Source organism: Leptinotarsa decemlineata, unplaced genomic scaffold (genome assembly GCF_025532065.1).
Source record: "Leptinotarsa decemlineata unplaced genomic scaffold, Ldec_3_MD MMD2_tig00002974_RagTag_RagTag, whole genome shotgun sequence".
Taxonomy (NCBI): Eukaryota; Metazoa; Arthropoda; class Insecta; order Coleoptera; family Chrysomelidae; genus Leptinotarsa; species Leptinotarsa decemlineata.
In genome coordinates, this window is record NW_027412578.1 from 6850026 (window position 1) to 6870270 (window position 20245).

The 20245-nt window shown below is 35.1% G+C and overlaps 1 protein-coding gene across 2 annotated transcripts; it reads left to right on the plus strand.

The window, feature by feature from the left end:
- The first annotated feature begins 682 nt into the window (after positions 1-682).
- LOC111502717 (uncharacterized) lies at positions 683-18610 on the plus strand. Of its 2 annotated transcripts, none has more exons than XM_023156861.2 (6): positions 683-997; positions 4925-5190; positions 10031-10211; positions 10815-10973; positions 13652-13816; positions 18295-18610. In XM_023156861.2, the coding sequence occupies exons 1-6, from the start codon at positions 774-776 to the stop codon at positions 18515-18517; spliced, it is 1218 nt and encodes a 405-aa protein (XP_023012629.2). In that variant the 5' UTR covers positions 683-773; the 3' UTR covers positions 18518-18610. The 2 variants fall into 2 exon arrangements, with proteins under 2 accessions (XP_023012629.2, XP_023012628.2); XM_023156860.2 differs by having other exon boundaries at positions 686-997; positions 18283-18603.
- Positions 18611-20245: the final 1635 nt, after the last annotated feature.

Below are 20245 nucleotides of genomic sequence, written 5' to 3' on the forward strand. Positions count from 1 at the left end.
CATTGAAAGTGCGTGAGAATGAACATCGAGATTATATGAAAAATAGACAATTGACAGGATCAAAATTATCAGAACACATTTTAAAATCAGACGGTGAACATCGGGTGGAATGGAATAGGACAAGAAAGATTACCAATGAGCCTCATTCTAAGAGACGTAAGCTAAAAGAATCAGCGTATATTCTCATGTCTGGAGAGAATCGTATCTCGAATGGCTCCTTAGAAATAGACCGTACTTGGCTATCCATCTTGAAGAAAACTTTGGATAGTGGCGAAATGGCAACAAACTGATATCGGAGAGTACCTTGTATTACATCGAATATTTCAATTGTCAATCAACAACATTGACATAATTTCATATTTCAAAACTTCTTTGACATCTGTCGAAGAAGTAAAGAAATAAGCTCTCAAAACAGGAATAACTGCATATATATTCGAATTTTTATCCATTTCTGAAGACGGAGGCAGATTTTGGCCTCCGAAACGTAAAAGATAAGTATTATTTCTTAATAATTTCTTTGATAGGCAAAATTGTTAAATACAACAAGTTACTGATAAATAGAAGATTTTTCTTTGTGAAAAATACTTTAATTTTTACGCAGTAACTTATCGGGGTAAACTAAAAAGTTTGCCCTTCTACACTTGTATAAAGTTCTCCATAAAAAGGTTGATAAAAAACTGATTTTTTCCTCCACAAAAAATGACTCAATGCTTTCGATTAATTTATTGTCTTTCTGTTGAACTGTCAAGACGTGAAACTGTCATTATTTCACAATGACTATATATTTTATACTATTGGGTTTGATATTCATGAACCATAACGTGTATCCAAACGAGAACATCTCTACAACAGAAAATAGTGATTTTGATACCAGTAAAACAAGCATTTCGGAAGATGATTTTGTGGAAGCTCTGAAAGATATAGCTTACTATCTTCGTGCACATAAATTCAATGAGTATGACAGACGTTATGAGACAGATTATGGAAAAGCGGAAAGGTGAGTTTGCCTTCTTTATTCAAATTCGTTCAAGGAACATATAATAATTGAATTTTTATAATTCAATAATCCACAAACGATTGAATGTGATAATTTTCATGATTATTCTACTCAATGCATAGAAACGATGGATCAGTTGCGAAATTTTACTATCAACATAAACATCAGCTGATGATGACGTGGAGCTGAAACAACTTGACATCATTAAGGCTTTTGGTCCTGATTGAGTACCTATCATCTCACTCATCAACAGGAGGAGGTATTCAGCTCTTGTTGTGAATCTGCCCAAGTTGTATCTACACAACAAAAATGCTACAAACACATTCCAAATGATTAAAGACCAATTACTCAACTATCGAAAATGGTGTAGAAATCTGTTAATCGGCACATTATCGAATATTTTCATGAAGAATACCTGGTTGCCCGGTTGAATGTGAATAAAGATAGTTCAGATAAGTTCATTTGAATGAATACCACCACATAAGAACGCTATGAATTCAGTAGAAAAGAAAGGAAAAAAGAGAATCTGTGAAAGAAGGTGATATCGTATAAGAGCTGTTGTCAGAAAATATGGAGCTGCAGAACTAGAAGAAAAAGATTGAGATCGATTTGTTCGTAAATATAAAAATATTATCAATACGTATTCAAGAGTTCCGGAAAATGTAAGTGTTGAGTTTCCTGAAACATTTTCAATGGTAAATTATCGATTATAACTGTTATTAAAACACGATTCAGTATTTTAATTACAGTAGCAAATATATATTCACAAGTTGCACTGCTGAGAAATGTCATGTTATATGATTCAACATAATGATATTTGTTGAACTGAATCTTGCTTTCTCATCATAGCATTCTACTTTCCTCAGTAAATGAATCTAAATTCCAACAGCATGGTCACTTCGATTAGGTCATAATGCTGGGTACTTGTAGCGACTATGCCTACTACTATTGTCACAACCATAGCTCAATCGTCACAACCATAAAATGTGCACTACGAAAAATTGAATTTTTAGTATTCTATCTTGAGTTTTGTTCATCGGAAATACTGAATGAAGTATCTATTTGTATGGGTTAGAATCTTTCACATTCATGAGATTCAAGATAATCACACATTCCAACACATTCTGGTAGAGTTATAAACAACTAATCCTGTCACTAAAATCTCAATTTTTTTTCTGAAAATGTTTCATTCGACTTTTCACATCGATAGAGAGCATCTCAGACAATGTCGTCGACTTTGGAAAGAGAGATATTTCAAATAATTTCCACTATTTTTTCTGATATTTCTTTTTCTTCAAAATCCAATTTTATCACTGAAAAATATTTGCCAGTTACCGCCCATTTCATTTGTATCCAATGTGAACTTAATATTTAAGGAATCAATTAAGTTCCCTGAAGAAGTTAGGATTTTTCTGACGATCAATATGGTAGCAGGAAAAGATGGTCGACAAAATATGCAATATATTGCATCTTCATCATCTAGGCTCTAGAATTCAAAAACCATTGGTGAGAGAGGTAAATCAGACGAGTTGATTTTTATCCTACTAACCGGAAACAATATGTAATATTTATGGCGTGGTGAGCGGTTCGCGTATCAATATTTTTTTGTCACACAAGAAGAAAAATAGGTTTCAGTAGTAGCTAACAGTAATAGATCAGAAAAGTTTTGGCTGGTTTCCATGTTTTGCCGTATTCTTTGATAACAATCTCCAAAACTACTGCAAAACCCGGAAACCAACCAAAATATTGATTCCAGCCGTAAAATCCTACATTTCTATTTAAGTCAGGATCATCTTCAGTTATGCGGATGATATGGCAATCCTCTATAGTGCAGATTCTTGGCAAGACCTTTTATAAAAAACAGAAGATGACTTAGAACGAATGGAACAACAAACTGCTCCTCAATTTGGAGAAAAACAACTACTCAAGTACCATTCACATCGTAGTCAAACAATCTATCGTACATGAGGCCTTTGAGCAACAGAGAAACATTTATTCTGGAGACAAATTCTATAGAATATTCAGACTGTGATTGATCGTTATTCGAAATGGAAACAATTTTCTGAAAAACTGTTTCGAAATCCCTTGTCTAAAAACCAAGGGACTGATGCAATCACAGCTCACAAATAGGGTTCCATTCTGTTGGATCATCTTCAAATAAATTGACGCATTTTCCACAAACAAAATGGTACTTGCAAGAGGTACCTGCAATACAAACGTTACTTGAATCAATAATACTGATACTGAACCAATAACAATTCAAAATCACCAACTATTGATCCAAAAACCCTAATTGTAGATCACTCCAAATGCCAATGGATGCTGAAATAGTTTTAAAAATTTACAAATTTCAAAGAGGAGAGCTGCATAGTTCTAATTGGTCATTGAGGGTTTTGAATTTGGGAATTTTATAAAATTTCTTCATTTGCAATGCTCCCAATAAATTCATTTTCTTTTCTTCATTGCACCTATGGAGAATTTTCATGGTTTTTTTCCATTTATTCTGTGGTTTGTTTCTTGTAGATGTCCATATTCAGCTGATTTTTCATCTGATGATACATGCTCACGGTATCTTATGTTGAAATTTCTACCTGTCTGGCCTGTATGAGCTGCTAAGCAGTCAGCACATTCTATTCTATTATATGCCCAATTTTTTCTACTTATTCGTTTTATATTTTGAGTTGAATAACATGTTCCCCGAATTGATCTTACCAGTAAATGATGTTATTACGATGAATTTTGAAAAATAGTTCTTTATGTTTTTGGAGAGCTTTCCCTAATAGCTTATGTTAGGACATTCTTCAACTTCTTTAGATTTTTCATGATTTAAATATAGCCCGTTTCTGATAAATTTTTGGTTCCTATTGGAGATCAGTTACTCAATTGAATTGCATGTTGTGATCTTCATTTCTTCTTGAAAAACTTTTTCTGATGACGGAATCATAAAATGTTTCATGTATCATTAATATTAATGCAGATAATTCATGTGATAATGAACTGAAAGAATCCATGAGAATTGTACAGTCCGTAACAATTTTCTTCGACATATGTTGAACTGAAGCTCATTATTGATTTTTGTAAAAGCGAGATCAAGAAAGTTAATGGTGTTGTTTTGTTCAATTTCGACCGAGAATTTTATATATGATGGAATCGGTCGATACTTGATGAAAATCCATAACTAACGTATTCTAAAAACACTTTATTGTGTGATTTCCACTAGATAGTTTTACAAAAACGCAACACGTGTTTCGCCATACAATGGCTTCCTCGGGCGTGTCGTGGAGCCATCAAAATCCACAAGGATATCATCTAGATATCTAAACCAGGCATTATTTAGGATACGCGTGTTTTCCAAGTCCAAATTAGAAAAAAGGTATTTTCTTCATCCTATATTCAGTGGTTTTTTGAACGTAAAAACCAATTCAACAGTTGAAAATTATCTTGTGGCGGAGGGGTATGAGTTCAACCACCGAAATGGAAAAGTTTGAAAGTCAATCAGTTAAAATGCTTGTAAATTGATAAAAAATGAACGGATAGAATTGGAATCTTTCCTTCATCTGAATCTATTTCACAATATGTAATTTGTTGCTGAGTTCATCACATGTCTATTAACTCAGTTGAACTTTTATGATGTTTGAGATATGAATCATGTTTTTTTTCAAAATATCAGAAACGGCAGAAATGTACTTTTTATATTCATTTCATTTTGAAGAATGTTTTCATTTCAGTGCAGGCAATAACCAAAAACCTTGTATTTCCCAAACTAACATCTATAGCAACTTCACGAACTCTAGTCGATTCTCTATCAAAAAACCTTGTTACGTGACTAAAATCACAAATTCCTGTCTAGAAGTCTCCCATTAGACTTTCCATTTCAACAGCGATTATCTCACTGAATAATATCTTTCAATCTCAACTGTCGAACAGGAGGTATTTCAAAGAATTTCCCCGACCCCCGCTGCGATCTCTCCATTGGGAAGTTCATAAATTTTGTGAGCCGTCGTTCAGGGAATGCGTGGAATATCTAAAGAGGCGAATTAAACTGACAGCCTCCAGGCGAGTAGACGATACTGCAGTAGTTATGCAGGAACAGAAATGGACCTTTCCCAACAATTCCGCTCAGATCAACCAAATTGACGAGGAGTGCAAAAAACAGCGCAGGAAAGACGATACGTTAGCTGATCCTTTTGAAGGTTTGTGGGTTTGGTGAGCAAATAATAATTGAGACAAATTCACTTTGTTGGAGATTATTCGGAAGTGTGTTCTAAAGAAAACGAAATTTATTACACTGTGATGCCACCCTGAAATGTTAACCAATTTCGATCTAGATAATATTTTCATTTCTAGACCGATTTTGATAGCTTCAGAACGACACTCAAAGCCATCCTGGTTCATTACCCATACATTCACTTTGATATCACGATTTGTTTCAAATTCAAGAATCATTGAATAATTGAACGGTAACATAAATAGCAAATGGTTGAAGAAGAAAAAATAAACCAAGTTTTCCATATCAGTTGTTGCCTTCAGCTTGGATGATAGTTTCCAATCTCCGAGGCATTCTAAGAACTGGCGCTCGAATATACTCCTGCACCATGTTTTCCACACGTCTATGAGCATGATATTTATTCGGGGATGGTCTTTCGCGACTAATCACGCATCCACCACAGTCCCAGAAATGCTCAAAAAAATTTGCATCCGAAAATCATGCTTGATCCTTGCATATAACGAATATGTACAAAAAAAATTATTCATTCACTAATTTATGGATTTGAATTGACTCAATTCGTCAAAATAAATGAAGAAACAATAATAATAATAATAATAATAATAATAATAATAATAATAATAATAATAATAATAAACGACTTTATTGCTTACATACATAGAACAAAAGGAAATACACATATGATATGAATTTGGCCCAAAGCAAAAGGCGAAGTTCAGTTTATTATATGATATAAAATCAGCTCATAAACTGTTCTCCCACTTAACCTTAAGTACATCGCTAGGTGTGTTGAACTTAACAATATAACAGAATTGAAAAAGAAAAAAAAAGAAAGTTAAATAATTAAAGCTATTTCTAATATAATTTCCATCGTACGATATCAGGACTGCATTGAAAACAAGTGTTTCTTGTAGGCCTTCTTGAATCTTTGCAAACTGTAAGATTTGAACATGGTAGGTACCTGATTGTATATTGAACATATTTGATAAGTATAACTACGCCTGAATATTTCTCATCTGAATATTGGCGGTGAAAGGGTTCCTTCATATCGGATATTAAGATTATGTGTATCGGATCGATAGGTGATTTTTCTGTGCAAATATGAGGGTGTTTTATCGAAAATAATTTTTTTGAAAAATAACAGCAGCATGTAATCTCCTTCTATTACTCATATTTAGCCAACCATTATCTTTTAATTTGTGTGAAATATGTTCTCTTCTGCGGATACCAAATAATAATCGTAAGCATGAGTTCTGTACTTTTTGTATTTTCGATTGATATTGGCTGGACAAGAATGGACCGTAGAGTACATCTGCATACTTAAATACGGACAGTATTAATGACTCACACAAATTTGATTTAATTTGAAAAGGAAGGAAATATCTATTGCCATATATAGTTTTAAGAGTGAAGTATGCACGTTGAATAAGCTGATTTATGTATTTTTCAAATTTCAAAATGGAGTTCAATATTATACCTAAACTTTTGGCTTCACTTACGTTTTGAAGTACTTCATTTTTTATTACAATATTTACACTATCAGAAATCTCATCTCTTTTGTTTTTGTTGCCAAAAAGAATAACATTAGATTTACTGCAATTAATACTAAGACAGTGATCCTCTGCAACTTCAATGAACTTATTAAGTTCCTCATTTATAAGGTAACATGACTCTACTACCGTACTGGGGCGGAAACTATAATAAATTTGAGTATCATCCGCATTGTACATTACAAATCTGAAGAGTTTTCACTAGGCAGGAAGTATATATAGCAAAAAGCAGTTGCCCCGAAATGAAACCCTGGGGTACTCCACATTTCAAATCCATATAATTGGAGGATAGCCCATCAACTAAAACCATTTGTTTACGACCCCTAAGGTATGATGCCATGAGATTCTTAGCATTATTCGACAGTCCTATATAAAGTAGAATTTCAAGCAGTAAATTATGGTTGATAGTATCAAAAGCTCTGCTGAAATCTAACATCTAACAGTACACTCACCTTTATCCGTAGCTCGTACAATATCATCAATAATATGGAGGAGTGCCGTTGTACAACTATACTCATTCTGAAATCCAGATTGAGTTATAGGTATTAATGAAAACTGATCAATATGTGTCTTTAATTGTACTTCTCTAGCCCTTTCGAGTATTTTCGATAAAGTTGGCAGGATACTTATTGGACGCAAGTCTTTGAATTCAAGTAGATTTGACTTTTTAGGTAATATTTTCACAACGGCTCTTTTCCACAGTTCAGGAAAAATATTATGAGTTCTACAAAAATTTACAATGTGTCTGATGTAAGGAATTATATGTGGACAGCATAATTTCAATAGTTTTAAATTTAATCCATCTTCACCAGCAGCATTTGTGTTAATAACATTTATTGTTTGATGAACAAATAAGTCATTCACTTCTTGAAATTCAAAATCTGATTCTACAATCTTTCTGTGTTTGTATGACAAAAGTAATTGCTCAGAAGGTTCTTTTGTAACACAAGAATTGATTTATTTCAGCAGGACTTTTCAAATTATCTGGTACTGCGCTTGACTTGTTAGGTATAACGTTTATGAGCCCTCAAAGTATTCCAAAAACTTTTAGAATTTTTATTACTGAGCTAGTATGTAAAAAATGCTTTTTTCTCTCTTCTAACAGCAGAATTTGTGTAGTTCCTCACGTCCTTATAAAACTGAAGGTGATGTACAGATTTAGTCCTCTTATACCTGTTCAGCGCTTTATCACGTATTATCAAAATTTCTTTGATAGCGCCAGTTAACCAAGGAGCTCTGAGCTTCGAAACACGCGATGTTATTAGAGACAGATGTCTATCAAACAGGCAAATCAGACAGTTGATTGAAAATGTTATTTTTTCATCAACCCTTTCCTGATCATATATTCTAAAAAAATGAATTCAAAAGTTGTATTCCATCACAGGGTGTTTCTTTGTATATTGTGTACACATGTATACAATTGTGACGAATATTCATTCATAAAACGAATGAGTATCTACCCAAAGCGCACAAAATAAAATTGCGACCTCAATTTTCATAAATATTCCCTCAATATTTCTTCATGACGCCTGTATTGTCGATTTTTTGTACCCATTTCTCGTGAGATAGATTTGTTTTTGCGATCACGAGGACATTTTCATTATTCATGAAATGCTCATAACAATTAACGTATATATTAAATGAAGATTATTCGTATCCTGGTACCACTTTATATGTGAGCGGTCCTTGAAAGATACACATAGGCCCTCGCAGACATTTTCGTAGGCCTACAGGAAAAACAATATGTAGTGGATTTGGGAAAAAAGATTTTGACAATTCACTTCTCTGTCTCAATACAAAAAATATAAGAAACTTCCAAAGGAAAGCATGAGCAATCGTTTTTGTAATAAACTCTTCAAAAAATGTCTAGATCATGCATACAAATAACTTTCAGATACGAACTGAAAAAAAATCCCTCTTGACATAACTACTATCAAAAAAATATTGAATTACACGAAATAAAAAGTATTCCCTAAATATCCTTGTAAATAGTTCATTTCGTAATCATTCGCGTTTTTCTTGTGAGAATTTTTAACATTTATTGCATAGAGATGAAGCAATAGAGAGCCAAAACGTACTATACTCTTCTAAAATAGTATCCCTATCAATTTAAATGTTGTGAATAGTTTTATTATCATAGGGATAGTTATATTTCAACCAATTTACATAAACAATTATTGAATTATGCAAGTGAAGCTTCCTTTTGCACCATTCTGTCTATTGGTGAGAACTGTATGAGAATTCTTTCGATAGAGCTTTAGTTTTCATGTCATTTAGACAGACAGACACGTCATAATGTAAATATAGTGATTTTGAAACATGAGGTCATTTTGTGGATCTTATCGAAAGTCATCAATGTGAAAATGAGTTAAAGAAATACTTCCAAATATTGATGAAATCAATTAAAATCGAAACAAGATACAAAAACTATTCAATGCCTCGTTTTTCTAAAATTAAAAATTCTATTTATAGTACCCTCCATATTGTTACTGGATGACGGCTCTTCCAATCAAACAAATCCTTCTTTCCACTGAATATCTACAAAATCTGTTGAAGAAATATGTCTCTTGAAATCTGTTTTCCCGTTAACCCCGGAAGTTGTGCGAGCTAAGGACTAATGAGGTCTTACCTTCTACTCGTAATATGTAACTCTCGGCATGGGTTGGACGATAGCAAGTAGAAATCGATGGTTTGGCCTCGCGGCTTGAACTACCGATTCACACAATGGTCGACTGAGTGAGTAGGGCAAACCACTCACGTTGACCCCAGACTACCGTCCTACCATACACAACTATTCCAAAACATGAAAATCACTTCAGTTTCTAGGGTATGGTTATCGTACACTTTTTAAATGTTATTACTTGAGAAACTTATACCTCAAAAACTCAAGATGTGAGTGCCAAAAATATGCAGAATCAAGTATACTTACCTAGCGAATTTTTTTTCACCAGTTTTTTCGCATTCGATAAAAAAACGAACCTGATATTACGACTTCTCAGAATAAACTCTTCAGCCTGTTTCATTGTCAAAAATCCAAAAGTATTCTACATTATGAAATTATTAATGTTTTTGTTAGAACCTTATATCAGCAAACCAATCTGGTTTTCACTTACCCGTTCTTGATTTCCATCACACCTCGTATATGCCCTCACATAGTCAGCACTCTCAAAATATAGACTTTCCCAACCGATTTTCTCCATTACCTCCATAACGTTAGTTCCTTTGGCAATAAAAGCAAATTATCCTGTTTCCCAGGTCCTTTGGAGCGTTTCCAATGGAGAGCCACAGCAAGTTATTACATGTGCTGGTACACGATGAGCAAGATATCGGATATGGAGCACCTTTCTGAAAGCTGCGATAATTTCGCCAACTGCTTGGATACTAATCTCGGAAGTAACAACCATGATAAAAGGGCCGATGATTCGAAAACATTCAGGTCAGTGAGTTTTCGATAAAATAATGGAACAGTCGAAGTTGAGAGAGTTAGAGTACAGAAAATAATCTCAGTAATTTCACCAAGATGGTGAATTATAAATACTATCAGCCGATCATCAATTCAAAAATTATATATTTCGTAAAAAAGAAAAATAATCAAAACTATTTTGAATGACCGATGAAATCGACGAAACTCCTTCCTTTTTAACGATTCAGAAGAAATAATGAAACAGAAAAACAAGAAAAGTGATTTTTGTGAGATTGAAGTTCTCAATCGATGATAATGATTTCGGGTGGATGTTTTGATCTAGTTTGTATCTTTAAAATACTTTTGTGTGTGATCAACAAATCTTGCTGAATGTTATTCCATTAATTTATCAATTTGACATGCATCTTTTTTTGTGAAAATCCACACTAACTATATATTGATAAAGAAGTAGAGAGGCAGTTTATTTTATGATTTTTACTATAAAGTGAAGCTTTATAATGAAAATCATACAATATTCTCATAAATAAGCTTCTACTTTTTAATTCGTTTTGCAAAAATTGAGTACCTACCTGCAGGGAAAAAATCTCCTATCGAACAAATTTCCCATATTTTCAGTTGTGCTGCATACAGTTTTTGTCCCGATCCTTGCTGTCCTTTCAAACATTTGACTCGAATGGAAACCTGCTGGAATTCGCCGGATAATCCTTGTTTCCGGGGTAATCCGGATGGCCAAAGGGAATGTTCGTTTAATTTGTCACGAAATACGGAGTTTAGGTGAGTTTTTTCATCAGATACATCTACTTCATCATTTGTGTCTGTTGTTGATAGGATTATGCTTGATGAGTGTCTTCCACTAAATTCAATTATCATATTATGAAGAGTTGGGAGAAGTTGTGCAAGATATTCCATTAGTCATGGACATAACTTCGTACAGATAAAAACGCACCAGTCAGATTTTTCTCTGAATATATTAGACCAACAGTATGATTTTCCGATGTTCCTGACCACATTTTTTTCAGTAGGTTGAGTGTAACCTTGAAAGATTTGTGGGTTTATGTCTGAATACTATTGCACATTTTTCGGTTGACATTTCCGTTTGAGTAAATAGTGCATTCGTCATCAAAATAAATAATTTTCAGCATGCAGTTTTGATTTACAATCGAACGTTCGGACAAGTACTCACAAAACTACATTCTTTTGTCAAAATCATCTTCATTCAGCTCATGTAATTGATTTCAATATGTTTCTAGCTGTAGCTTCAGCTTTAGCTCTAGCTCTGCCTCTAGCTTCAATTCTTACTCCATCTCTTGCTCTAGACCTTCATATAGCTCTGAATCTAACTCAAGCTCAAGGTCTAGCTCAAGCTCTAGTTCTAGCTCTACATATAGATCCAGATCTAGATCTGGCTCTAGATTCAGTTCTAGCTCTAGTACTAGCTCTTGCTCAGCTCTAGCTTCATCTCGAACTATAGCTCTAGCTTCAGCTCCAGCTCTAGCTCTTGCTCTAACTTCAGTTATGTTCCAGTCGTTTCAAAATAAAATCTTGCTTTGAACGTTTTTTCTGCCTCGAAAAAGTCACCGCCGGCTTCGGCGGTGAGTTTCTCTAAAGATCCGGTGTGAACTATTTTTGAAAATGTACACTGAAAGGAAGTACCAATAATGAAAGTTGTCAAGCCTGTCACTAGGGCATCGCGGTGTGGATTCTCATGTATATAGTCGATCACAATAAAACCCTAGATCGGATTGAAAACAGGAATAATTTTTTTCTATCGAATACTTTGGATCAATTTTATTTTGAATAATAGTCATTTCCGTGACTAAGGAATAACGAGGTCTTACCTTTTAACGTGTGATTCCGAACACGGTTGCAGAATCATCCCAGCTCCAACCAAATGAATTCTCTCGAGGAAGATACTGGTCGAGGCAGGAATCGAACCCACGGCCTTCCGATCTTGAACCGGGCGCACTACCCCCGCGGCCACTTTCACAACGTGAAGTGAAAGACGTGAAGTGAAAGAAAAAATATTCAGGTAGATAATACACTGATCAGCAAAAAGTGTTGAAGAATAAAGTTATTATAATATTCTGGCTCCACTAGGCGGAGTCAATGTTCTCACGTTAAATTGATGGCTCAAAAAAATAGACTTCCTGGTCATCAAAACCAGATAGAACCGGTTAAGATGAAACTTCAGTGAAGGAAATTCAGCTCTGGACTAGCATAAAAGGCACCTAAGATGTTTTTTTTTGTCCTGATCCATCAAGAGAGAGGAGCGCAAACATCCTGAGTTTCCATGACTAGATAGAGACTACAGAAACGGTTGAACAGAGAAAGTAATCCATTTTCGGAACAATGATAATCTGTAAGGGAACATAGGTATCATAACCAACAAAAACACTAATGAAACTTTCTTATTAGTCAGTGGGCTATGCTTGTAGGATATACCTACACAGTAAGTTCAATGGACTGACGCCTATCATAAAACGAATACTCCCCTGGCTAATACCACGAAAAGCTTTGGATTATATCCGACAGACGTTAGTGCAGGAATCTTCAAAGAAAAAATTCTGCATATGCAAATAGCGATATAACTAAAAGAATCGACCTTCAATTTCGGAACTGGCATACTTGCAGATCGGTTTTGGGCTCATTAGCCACTCGTCAGTGGTTAATTTCGTTAGTACCTCATCCACTAGATGGAGTGACATTTTGTTGTTCGCTCCAACTTGGAAAGAGGAATGAAATACTTTGAAAAAATTCCGATTTTCAATTATGGAATATCATTGACTTCAGGTCGATATTGGCCACTATCTTACACTGAAGAGTGACTAATGAGCCCAAAACCGGTCTTCAAGTGTGCCCGTTCCAAAACTGAAGGTCGACTCTTTCAGTTGTATTGCCAATTGCATATGCAGGAAATTTTTTGTGGAGATTCCTGCACTGACGCCTGTCGGATATATTCCAACGACCTTCGTGGTATTAGCCAGAGGAGTAGTTGTTTTCTGATAGGCGTCAGTCCATTCGGGGTATTCGAGACTGGCTTGAACGTTTGAATCTAAATTACCATGATGGTTTTGATTGCCTCACCACACACTGCAGTTAATAACGTGTTTCAAACTCTGCTTCACCAACAGGAATGAGTTCATGACTGCCATTCAGACTTATTACATTTTTGTTAATACAATTGACTGATAATGTTTTCTGAAACAATGTAAGTGGTAATGATTTTTCTCTTTCTTAATGAAGACTTATTCATGAATGTAGTATTGTGAAATACACATAATTATTTCATTCTGAAATCATTTGCACAAACTGAATTCGACTTTAACATAGCTCCTTTTTCTTCCGAGAACCACGATTCTGACCAAAATCAAAAAATCCCCAATATCCTTTATGTCCCCACACAATTCCTCGACTCAATAGGGGAGTTTAATGAAGTAATCAACCAATTTCAGCAATATCGTCCTGAACAGATGGAACGTGACTTGTCGGTGTCCAAAACCAGGCTACGAATGGAATTCTCGCTACGGAATTTGTATAGATGTGAATGAATGCACATCGAAAACTCATAACTGCCGTGAGGAATCGGAAGCCTGTGTTAATTTGCCGGGTGGATTCAGGTGAGAGATAGTAGGGAAAAGGGGCTTGTCTTCATTTGTGGTCGTATTCGTATTATACGGAAGCTCAGAAGTAACACATATTTTTAATAACTATGTCTTGGACATCACTACTTCAAACTCTAAATTTCTGCTTCGAACTCCAAATTACAAAATTAAAGTCGACATGTCGAGTTCAAAGTCGTCATTTTGGGTTCAAAGTCATAATTCAATTGAAATTTTGAAATTGAAGTCAAAATTTCGAGATAAAAGTCGAAATTTCGAAACTTTTTGGGATTGAAGTTGAAATTTTGAGTTTTTAGTGGTAATTTTGGGTGAGGGCGATAACATTTCCTCGATAGGACAAGCCTATGTCACTGAGGATAATGGTATTCTCCCTTAGGGGATGACATTTTCTCTTACTGAAAGATGTCATCGTCCTTATGGAAATCATGACTTCAATTTCCAAATTACGACTTTCAACATGATATTTGGACTTTTATTCGAGTATGAAGTTCTAACTTCAAAATCCTAAATCCGAATTCTGAGGTTGAAGTCGAAATTTGAAGTTTCAAGTCGTAATTTCGGAATTGAAGTCGAAATTTCGAGTATAATGTCAAAATTTCTAGATTAAATTCGAAATTGAAGTCGAATTTTCGAGTTCAAAGTCGTGATTTCGATTTTGTAGTCATGATACAGTTGAAATTTTAAGATTCAAGTCGACATTTCGTGATTAAATTCGATATTTCGAAAATGGAGTCGTAATTTTGATATTAAAGTTGAAATTTTGAGTTTCAAGTCGTAACTTCAGGTGAGGGCGATAATATCTCCTCCTATCAAAACGACATCTATGAGATCGACAGTGAACTCAATTCTCGAGAATCAAAGATAAACGAAGCTTCCCAAGGCGGTCAGTTGGAAAGTCAAGCTTCGACATTGACCTCCGACAAGTTGGAAGGCAACTAGTTGCAAACAAGATCCGAAACACAATGCATCCATTATTGAATACCATATTGCCCTACTCAAGCATCCTCCCTCGTCCTCATGGGAATCACGACTTCAATTTCCAAATAATGACTTTCAACTCAAAGTTTGGACTTTTATTCAAGTTTGACTTCTAAGTCAAAATCCTGAAATGAAAGTCAAAATTCCGAGTTTAATGTTAGAAATACGACTTCAAACTCGAAATTACGACACTCAAGGACGACTTCAATTCAAAATTCCTAGTTTGAAGTCGAAATTTTGTGTTTGAAGTGTTAACTTCAAGATTGAAGTCGAAATTTTGATTTTGAAGAGGTAATTTCGAGAACGAAGTCGGAATTTCGAAATTGAAGTCAAAATTTAGAATTTAAAGCTGTAATCTTGAGGTTGAAGTCAAAACTTCGAGTTTCAAGTCGTGAAGATTCTTCTCACAATGAATGCTGTCATCGTCCTTATGGAAATTACGACTTCAATTTCGATATTACGACTTTAAACTCGATATTTTGACTTTCATCCCGAAATTTCCACTTTAAACTCAAAATTACGACTTCAAATTCGAAATTATGACGTTGGGGAACGACTTAGAATCAGAATTGTTTAAAGTGTCAACTTCAAGATTGAAGTCGAAATTTTGATTTTGAAGAGGTAATTTCAAGAACGAAGTCGGAATTTCGAAATTGAAGTCAAAATTCAGTATTTAAAGCTGTAATCTTGAGGTTGAAGTCAAAGCTTCGAGTTTCAAGTCGTGAAGATTCTTCTTACAATGAATGTTGTCATCGTCCTTATGGAAATTACGACTTCAATTTCGATATTACGTCTTCAAACTCGATATTTTGACTTTCAAACTTTAAACTCAAAATTACGACTTCAAATTCGGAATTATGACATTGGGGAATAACTTAGAATCAGAATTCCCAAACTTTAGTCGAAATTTTGAGTTTTAAGTCGGAACTTTAAGATTGAAGTCAAAAACTTTGATTTTAAAGTGGTGATTTCGAGAATAAATCGAAGTCTCGAAATTGAAGTCGAAATTCAGCGTTTAATCTAGAGATTGAAGTCGAAATCTTGAGTTTGAAGTCGTGATTTTGAGATCGAAGACGGAATTTCGAAATCAAAGTTAAAATTTTGAGTTTAATGCCGAAATTACAGGATTTGATTCAAAATTTTGAGTTTGAATTTGTAACTTCCAAATAGAACTCAAAATTTTGATTATGAAGTGGTGATTTCAGAAACTGAGTCAAAATTATGAGACAACAGTCCAATTTTAAAGTTTAAGTCGTAATTTCGAAAGTATTGTCGAAATTTCAAGTTTGAAGTCGAAATTTCTATATCGGAGTCAAAATTTCGACAGTGAAGCTGAAGTTTCGAATTTCAAAGTCGTTATTTCCAAGAAACAATGGAAATAAATGGCATTCCTGTGCTACCGAAGTATAATGAAGTTGACAACAAATTTTAGTGTTGATCAAAATTGAAATATTACATCACTTTGAATATACATATGCCTATTATAGATGATTTTTATATTCCAAAAATCCTCAATAAACGATGTGACTTCTTTGTGAAATCATTTTGAGCAATGTGTTCTTCCTACACATTAGAAATTTCATTGTTCTAATAACTGTGAAATGAAGTTTCTTTACGAGGTATTGATTGTAAAATTCCACATCCGTTCTCTACACATCTACGACATCAATCATCCTCCAAGAATAATTATCAAATGAAGAATTATATTCACTAGTTGCAGCTGAATAGAAGCAATGGTATTAGATAGCTTACAGAACATTGAATTGGTTTTGGTGATTCTCATAAACGTTGTAATAATAATAATAATAATAATAATATTTATTTTCCAAAAGACATAGTACAATATGTATAGGAATAGTCGGGACAACAAAAGGTAAAAAAGTAAAAAGTAAAAAGATTGATAAGCTAGACAGAAACAGGCTTATTACCAACTACATATTAAAATATTCATCCAATGAATAAAAACATTTTTCAATTAAAAATTTTTTCAGTATCTTGTTGAATTTCCTACATTCATTGACATTTTTTATATCGTGGTATAGTCTGTTATAGATTCTCAGCCCCATATGATCGGGTGAGTTATAGGTGATTTTATATTTGCAAAATGGAATGTGAAAATGATTTTTTTGACGAGTGTTAACGTCATGCAGGTTTGCATTTCTGTTGAATTTAGTTTTATTTTCATGAACATAATTACAAAGTTCATATATGTAGAGTGAAAATAATATGTTATATTTAACAAACAGTCCACAATTCTTACAACTCTTTTTTACATGATAAAAACGTCATTTATTGAAGTGGAGTTGGCATACAAACAAATTCCATACCTGATTCGAGATGCTACTTGGGAGTGATATAAAGATAGTAGTTGAGGCTCCTCCAGGACCTGCTTGAGACTTCTGAACATATAGCATTAAGAATTCAATCTTTTATTCAAATAAGTGCAGTGACTTATCCAGTTCATATTTTCATCGACAACTAGTCCGAGAAATTTTACTTCGTTTATATTACATATTAGTGTGTCACTAACGCAAACATTTAATGAAAGACAATTTTTTTGCCAATTATGAAATTTGACGATTTGGGTTTTTGTTGCATTCAGATATAAAGAATTTAGGCTACCCCTGTTTATAGAACTGAGAACTTGTTCGCATTTCTGTTGTGCTGCAATTTCATCCTTGTCCGATATTATCACAGAAGTATCATCAGCGTACATGGTAGCAAGAATCCCTGCAAGGTAATTCTCAAGATCATTGGTATACAATAAAAATAAAATTGGCCCCAATATAGACCTTTGTGGAACTCCCATGTTAACCACTTTAGTTTCAGAATTAACGAATGTGTTTGCTCCGGAAATACGTTCCGAAATACTGAGTACGTTCAGTTAAGAAGGAAGAAATCCAATTAAAAGCAGAGCCTTTGATTCCATAGTTGTACAACTTCGATAATAAAAGCTGATGATTACCACAGTCGAATGCCTTGCTGAGATCACAAAAGACCCCAGCAGGGCATTCTCCTGATTCCAAATATTCAATAACTTGGTTAAAGAACGAAATTGCAGCCGTATTCGTTGAATGATTAATTCTAAACCTATGCTGATTTTCATTTAAAATATTAAAAACATCCAAAAATTTCAACAACCGTTCAAGGAAAGCATATTCAAAGATATTTGAGAAGCTTGACGTTATTGTTATGGGACGATAGTTATCCATTTCGCTAGTTGAACCCTTTTTATGAATTGGGTAAGCACTTTACGTTATAGGAATGATCGTTCGTAAAACCTTAACGAAACATTCTTCTCACAAATTCATAAAATTCAAAATACATATAATGGCATCAATGAATCAACACAATGTGGTACAAAAATGTAACAAAGTAAAGAAATCGCCAATTAACGTCATGTAGCCCAAGAAATTTAATTATTCGCCTTGTTTTTTCACCAGCCACGTATGTTTAACCATAATTTCTTAATTATTTCCGTACAGATGTGTTTGCAGATGGGGATATATCTGGATTGAGAAGGAAAAAAAATGTTTGCCGAGTGCCATTTTATCATTACTGAAACTGGGGAGAAAAACTGAAAACGTAACAAACAAAAGTGAAACTCTCCTGAAAAAAATAAGAAAATTTTTCAAAAGGAATTCCGGCACAACAATCAACAATCAAGCCGTTAAAATAATCTATTTATTTTTGATAGAGATGCTTGTGAAGTTTCAGTGAATTGTTATTACTTATTTCTGATGTACTCTCTATGAGAATGAGATAAAATAATAATCTGTATGAACAAATTATCATGAAGACATTTTTGTTAAGGTTGTTCAATGACAACTTTCTACTGGCAATTTCCGTATTTTTAATTTCTTTGCATAGTATAGAAAGCTTATGAATGAGAAATCTGATAGAACTGACCGATAATAACGTATTCAATAAAACACACTTCAATGTGAGATTATCACCTGAAAGTTCACAAAACCGCGACACGTGTTTCGCTATACAGTAGCATCTTCAGGCATCACAATACTGTGACACACGAAGCGAAACACGTATCGCCTGTGTTTTTCTCGGACCCAATGATCACTTATCCCACGGTGTGAGGAGTGGTCATTGGTTGATAATGCCGACATGCCCTCCCGAATGTATCGGGACTTCGGGGGATAGGGCCTTACCAGCGCACGCTACGGTTGAAAATGATAATAATAATAATAATAATATGGTTCATCTCAAAAGAGGACGATGCGGGGACTACGGAGAGGATGTGCAGCTCGTAGATGGAAGCATCCTACATCATCTGGATGCCGGAGAGACGTATACTTACCTCGGGGTGGAACAACGCCACTCACAAGAGGTAACCGCAGTGAAAAACTCTCTCCGCGGCAAGTATCAGCACAAACTTCGACAGATCTGGTCATCGGAGCTGTCGGGGAAGAACAAAGTTGCTGCAACAAATATGCTTGCCGTTCCAATCTTACTCTACTCGTTTGGAGTAGTGAAGTGGACTCGGGAGGAGCTGTATCAACTCGACGTAAGGACCCGAAAAATGATGCATCTCTATAGGAGTTTGCATCCCAAATCGTCCATTCCACGGTTGTACTTCCTCCGACAACAGGGAGGTCGTGGACTTTTGAGTTTGGAGTGTCTACATGACAGAATGGTACTGGATACAGCCTGTAAAGACGTCAGGAGTTCGGATCCCCTTCTCTGCATGGTCCGTGACCATGAGAGAGCAGGAATTGGAGCATTTCTCCTTAGGGCAGCTGCTCGAGTAGCTGATGAACTCGGTATAGTTTTCGACTCTGAACGAGGTGACTACAACTCTGTCACCGAGTTGGAACCCGTTCAGCAAAAAGCTCAGATAAACGCCGCAGAGATCACCTTACTTCTGCGGAGACACAGGGATAAGCCAATGCATGGGGTCTTCTTCAATAATATTGAAGACCTTGGCTTATCAAAGCGCCTGACGTTCGCTTTTCTCAGGTCGAGTGGGCTGAAGTCGGAAACTGAGGGGTTCATCATGGCTTGCCAGGATGGTGTCTGCAACACCTCAGTCCACCGCAGTCGAGTGATGGGTATAGAGGTTCCTGACAGAAGGTGCAGGGCCTGCCGCGAGGCGCCCGAGACCCTAATGCACTTGCTATCAGCATGTCCAGCATATGCGGTCTCGGCTTATATCCATCGACATAACGCGGCCCTAAGAGTGCTATACTACCATCTGCGGCACTCTTACGGTATTGACGAGACACCGGTGTTGCCCTACGCTCCGAGGGATATTGAATCCGTTGTGGGAAACGAGAAGTGCCAAATTTATTGGAACTATTGGTTCCCCACACTCAGGCTCATGCAAGCTAATAAACCTGATGTAATCCTTCTCGACCACCAGACCAAGACGATATTTGTCGTGTAGTTTTCAGCTCGTGGCGAGATGAATATCGTCAGAAAAGAGGAGGAAAA